The 6085-nt window shown below is 42.1% G+C and overlaps 1 protein-coding gene across 1 annotated transcript in view; it reads right to left on the reverse strand.

The window, feature by feature from the left end:
- The window catches only part of FAR1 (fatty acyl CoA reductase 1), a 33373-nt gene extending 27623 nt beyond the window's left edge, over nt 1–5750 (reverse strand). The window contains exons 1-3 of the mRNA XM_009069545.1: nt 5682–5750; nt 3987–4162; nt 951–1130 (exon numbers count right to left, since the gene is read on the reverse strand). Coding sequence (XP_009067793.1) covers nt 951–1130; nt 3987–4162; nt 5682–5750 — 425 coding nt within the window. The remainder of the gene's footprint in view (nt 1–950; nt 1131–3986; nt 4163–5681) is intronic.
- Nucleotides 5751–6085: the final 335 nt, after the last annotated feature.

Consider the following 6085-nt stretch of genomic DNA (forward strand, 5'->3'; position numbering starts at 1 on the left):
AGGTTACTGGTTCACAGATCAGTTGCTTATATCACCCAAGTGGAATACCACTTGAAAATTAATGAAAACAAATTAACAGCTGTAAAAAAATTCTTCAAAGGGGAAAGTTTCCTGGGGGCTTTATCATCAGATTTTGTTATTCTTTCTAATTAGTCTTCTTTTTGGCAAATTCAGTTAAATAAGCTTTTTTTTTTTTGTTCCCTCAAAGTCCTGATACCAGTCCAGGATGAGTGGACATAACCTCGAGCAGCCCCAGGGGAGATTCAGGTAGAACATCCAGAGGAATTTCTTCATGGAAAGGATGAGTGGACATAACCTCAGGCAGCCCCAGGGGAGATTCAGGTTGAACATCCAGAGGAATTTCTTCATGGAAAGTGCTATTAAACATTGAAATGTGTTGATCAGGGAGGTGGTGGAGTCACCATCCCTGGAGGTGTTTGAGAACTGACTGGACATGGCACTTAGTGCTCTGGTCTAGCTGACAAGGTGATGAGCAGCCAAAGGTTGGATTCAATGACCTCAGATGCCATTTCCAACCTGAAAGATTCTGTAATTCTCACACTGAACCCTCTAAAAAAGCCTATTTGTGTCTCATCCCCATATAACTCCAGTTGAATACCACAGTATTTTTGAAAGAACTGGAAACAACGTTGGGAAGCTGAAGAGGTATCAAAATTAATATAAAGTATACGTAAAAAACTTAGTTCTTACTAAGACAGCAATAGAGCTGAGTGTTACAAAAAGCAGCAACTCCATTCCTGGTGACAAAGACACTCCTGCAGAGCTTAATGCTGAGCTCTCACAAAATCAGAGTTATTAAAACCCCACAAACAGCAGTATAAGCAACTATGAACAAAAATGCCACCGGAAAGGTTTGGTGAACAATTCGCGATTCTTCTATAGAATGAAGCAAAATCAACTTGGAAAGGGATGCTGCAGTTCCTACTTACTCTACTAAATCAAAGAGCTTCTTGGGTTCAGCTGGAGGTGGGTAGATGATCTCCTCGATGCATTTGCGGACGCAGTTTGCGAAGGCAGTGGAGATGTGGATGAAGGCCTCGAGGTTCTGCATCTGTCGCGCCAGCTCGAGGAGCCGCTGCGTGCCCATGGCATTCAGTTGCAGGGCACGTCTAAAAAGGGCAGGGAAAGGAGACAAAATGCATTTCATTGGAAAGAATATATGGAAACAGAGCCTTATCCAAACTTGGTAATGGAAAGGGAAGTGAGGGGAGAGAAGGGGACAGAGCAGAGCAGAAGGAGTCACTGAAACGCAAGTCTAAACCAGCTTTCAAAGCGATGCAGCTGGATCTGTTTTTCTGGACACACAATGCGTCTCAAATATTTCTACTCAGTTTGAAGGGTTAGGAGTAACACTTCACTAACATCTCTAAATCTGACATATCTGTCACCCCCTCCTGGAACACCTGTTTCCAGCACACAAGGCCACTGAGCCATTGTGATTCCTATGGGAACCATTCAACATTCTCCTTAAGGGACCACTGCTAAACCAGATAAACACATGGTTTCAGTAAGCAGCAAAGGGTTCTTAGGCCCAGAAAATCAGATTCATAGAATAATAGAATGACCTGTGTTGGAAGTGACCTTAAAGATCATCTAGTTCCAACCCTCAGCCATGGGCAGGGACACTTCCCACCAGACCAGGTTTCTCAGAGCCCCATCTGGCTTGGTCATGATCACTACCAGGGTTGAGACATCCACAGCTTCCCTGGGCAACCCATGCCAGTGTCTCACCACCCTCACAATGAAGCATCTCTTCCTAGTATTTAATCCAAACCCACCCTCTTTCAGTTTGAAGCCATTCACACTGAAAGAAGACACAATTAGAGATAAGAGCTTAAATCCCCAAGCAATGGAGAACTGATCAGCATTTTTAAAAAAGGTGCCTTCATTGGCAAGGTTGACCTTCAAGCACTCAGCATAGCTAGAAGCTGTCCTAGAGACTATCTGCAACGGATCTCAGCAAATAACATACAACTCTGTTGCATACTTTATACTGGAAGAAAGTTTTCCCTGTCCAGAAGGGAAAAGGCTAAGGAATATGCAAACTGTTCAGCCTAGCAGTAGAAGCTTTCAGCAACATGTAGAAGATCATGAATAATGCTATCAAGCACAGTGTACACTGAAAAAGTTAATTACGTTGACGAGAAATTATAGATAGTCCATAGGAATGAAAACAAGAGTATGATTAATATTTGGATCACAGTATCTAAAGCCAGGGATACTTTTCTTTTTACATGCTGCTATTAAAGAATATCATTTTCTATAGGTTTCTATTTCCTCCAGCCCTTCTAGCAGAGAGAATATTTCTACTGAGGGGGGAAAAAAACTGTGCTCATACCATGTGCCCAGCATGGACTTCTGCTGAAATGCTCAGAATTCCTTCAGCCTTCTAAGGGATTATCACCTAACCTTGGTGATTTGTTACTCTTTATTTTTTCTGCTTATATTAAAACAGCATCTACTAATATTTCAATATAACACAGTTTCTCAGATTTCTGCCCTCAAGGGTTCCATCTGGAGAATACCCTAAATACTGTCGAAGCCAACAATTCATTTAGTTTCTTGATTGCTGCTTTTCTAGCATCTTGAAATCACTGCTTTTGCCCCTCCCTTATCTCTCAGCTTCACATATTCTGTTGTAATCTTTTAACTTCTGCTGTGTTTGAAAACTAGTTTTATTATTTTGTGTCATTATCAAGTTGCTGCTCAAAATTCTTATTTGAGCACCAATATTGTGCTTTCACATTTAACTTGCGAGAACTTCTACCCATCTATTTTATTATTGAGGCAGGAATAATATGATTTGAAGAACTTCTCATATTTTGCTGTTTAATTATACTGGATTTTCCTAGTTCTGTTAGAGAGATTTTGACAGATCACATGCAATCAGTCTTTAAATAGTTTCTACACTGCCTGCAAGCTGATGACCATTTAAGCTTTTTCTTTTAACTTCTTTCTAGCCATCCTCCCTGTTAAAAACATCATTTCCCTTTGATGTTATATGCCACTGAGACATATTCTTGAAGTCTGTTCATTTGTGCATTGATTTAAGAACACTTATGGCTATTAGTGTAGCACTTTGCTACTTGCATCTTGTGCCACATTCTACACATGGCTCAAGATACATCAAGAGCTGCCTCCTTTTTGCTATTTCTCTCATTAGTTGTTCTAAAAACCAAACATTTATGGTGGACATAGTGGATATCTATTTAACCTATCCAGGAGAAAATGAAGACTGACATTAATAACTGTGTTTTCTGCTGTCACAGCCTTAGTGTTTTCCAAAACAACTATGAGGATCTGGCAATCCAGATCATCCACCTCAGTTTGTTGACCTGTACAATGTGCATAGAAGCACTTAACACATCTAATCTTGGTTTAGTGGCTTATTTCTGCTGGTTTTTTGCTTAATGGAAAGCCTGCTTGGACAGGGCTCCCAAGGGAGCTCCTTTGGGAACTGAGCACTTATTGTAAACAGTTAATTACACTGACTGTTGAGTTTTTTAAAGCTTGTGATAGGCTCTTTTCTCAAACCAAATGTCTTTTCCCTCTTCAGTTACTCAGTGACAAAGAAAGGCCATTAACACTAGATTTAGAGACACACAACATAGTTTCACCTCAAGCTGTCTCCATCTCTGCCAAAACATCTCCCTCTTGACCTTAAACACACTTTTCCCCACCCCAATTTTAGGTCATACTTAACTCCCTTACTGTACTACAACCCAAGCTTGCAGTACTTCTTTCTGTGTCCATGGAAATCTGCCAAGATCCTTCACTTTTGATGTGCATATACACACAACATGTTCAGAGCATTTGCCCTGCACGTTCAGTACAGAACCACACGTAGCATGAACATGTAAGTGGAGAACTACCACTGCAGATATCCAAGAGATGCTCTGAACAGTGTGTTAGGGGCTATTGTGTGTTCTGAATCATGCTTAGGAAACACAGAAAGCAGGACATACTTTAGGGGTTCATCAAAACGAACTGTTGCTGCACAGTGGAAGACAACATTGACCCGGGTCAGAAGCTCCTCCTCATCTTCAGCACTGATGGCCAGCTTGGGCTGAGTGAGTTCAGCATTAATAGGCTTAATCTTCTCGTGGAAATTAGGGCAATCTTCTCGGACCCTGTCAAAGACCTTGAAGCACAAACAGAGAGAGATCAGGTACAGAATTAGGCTACTGAGATCGATTTGATTAGTAGCCAGTCTGATTGCATCAATCCATGAAACTAGCACAAAAGAGAATGCCTTTCAGGGAGGACAAAGGTGAGATGATAAAATAGTCAATTCACTTGTTCCCTCACATGGGAAAAAATTCACAGGGGAAACAGAACAAAAATATAGAAGGTAGGGGCCCACAAGGAAGCCAGAGAGGGACTCTTTGTTAGGAACTATACTGATAGGACAAGGAGCAATGGGTGTAAATGGAAAGAGGGGAAATTTAGGTTAGATATTAAGAAGAAATTTTTTCCTGTGAGGGTGGTGAGACACTGGCCCAGGTTGCTCAGAGAAGCTGTGGCTGCCCCAACCCTGGCAGTGTTCACAGCCAGGTTGGATGAGCCTTGGGCAACCTGCTCTGGTGGGAGGTGTCCCTGCCCATGGAGAGGAGGTTGGGACTTAGATCAGCTTTGAGGTCGATTCCAACCCCTTAACATTCTATGATAAGGTAATTCATTGCTCTGAAGAGATTAATGAATCTTCTCTGCACGATTCATTTCCTTGGACAACCACTGAGATTCCACTGTCTCCACACCTGCACACACTTGCTGTTTGACCTCATGGGCTGCCTGTAGGACCATAACAGGAGCTAAAGTGCAGGAAGGCAGAGTATGGAGTGGGAAAGCAACATTAGAATCAAGCAACTTTCTTGATGGTTCTACAGAAGGCTTAAGGAGAGGAGGGCAACAAGGCACAATCTTGCTCCTCCTCTTCCTTTGCTGTCCCTTGTCAGTTTTTATTCATGTCAGATGAGTCCTGTGGAGAACTGCCTTTGGGATGGAGAGATGGTGCATCTCCATAACCCACACTGCTGAAGCTGTTGGCTGCCACCAGCAATTCTGCATAACTGAACAGTGCAGTTAGTTGGCCTCTCAAGCTGTCTTTCAGTGCTTTATGAGTTAGATCTATAGCTCTTTCCAATCCAAGTTTCTGCCCAGCCTTCTGCAGAATGACAAGAGTCTGCATCTGCTCACTAAAAACATTTCCATATATTGTTCTGTCGAAGGACTTGTCCAAAATCAGCAGTTGGCACTCTGCTTTGCCTGAATTCTGAGATAGCAGGTACCCTGAACAGCAAGATAAGTGCACAAACCTTCTGAAAGGAAAAGGAAACCAGTACTACCATCACCTAAAGGTGCCTATGTGAAAACAAATTTCCTCAGTTCCCATTTTGACTCTGTGAGTAGCTCAGAGTCACTTAGCTCAGAGTCACAGGAGGTTGGGGTGCTCTGCTGCCTGCCCATGAAAGCAGCTGGTTACAGCAAGTGCCACATGGGAACCTTTTATTTGGCAAATCTCACAGGAAAAGAAGATGAAGCCTGAATTTCAAAACACTGTGAGGTTGCTGGAGAAAGGTTTGAGAAAATCACCTGATGTTTTAGAAGCATCTGTTCTGAGGGTTTTGTATTGCTGCCCAGCATTATTATATTTGAACAACTTCACCTGAAAGAATAGGAGCCTCCTTTCTGGTTTTTTTTTTGGGACATACACACCAGAGTGACAACATGAAAGGTAGAAAGAATAAATGGAAAGGCTGTGGGATCTGAAGGGGTATATTCTAGATTTCAAAGGATAATCACACTTCCAAGGTAACTAGTCCACTGACAGGAATGACTAATTCTGGGAGATGCAAAGGGTGCATCCTTTGGATGCACTTAAGAACTGTCTAGATAAGCATTGCAAGGAAAGGCAGGTAGGGATGGACCAGCTGAGTTCTCAGTGGATCTGTGGTTTTGGGGTGTTTCCTCCACTCTGTACCATTTGTTTGTTCTATAGCAAAGAGAGTGTAAAATGCCGTGAACTGAGAGTTATTTTCTATTTGTTTTACTTTGGCAGAAATAA

Source organism: Acanthisitta chloris, unplaced genomic scaffold (assembly GCF_000695815.1).
Source record: "Acanthisitta chloris isolate BGI_N310 unplaced genomic scaffold, ASM69581v1 scaffold5132, whole genome shotgun sequence".
In the NCBI taxonomy this organism is placed as follows: domain Eukaryota; kingdom Metazoa; phylum Chordata; class Aves; order Passeriformes; family Acanthisittidae; genus Acanthisitta; species Acanthisitta chloris.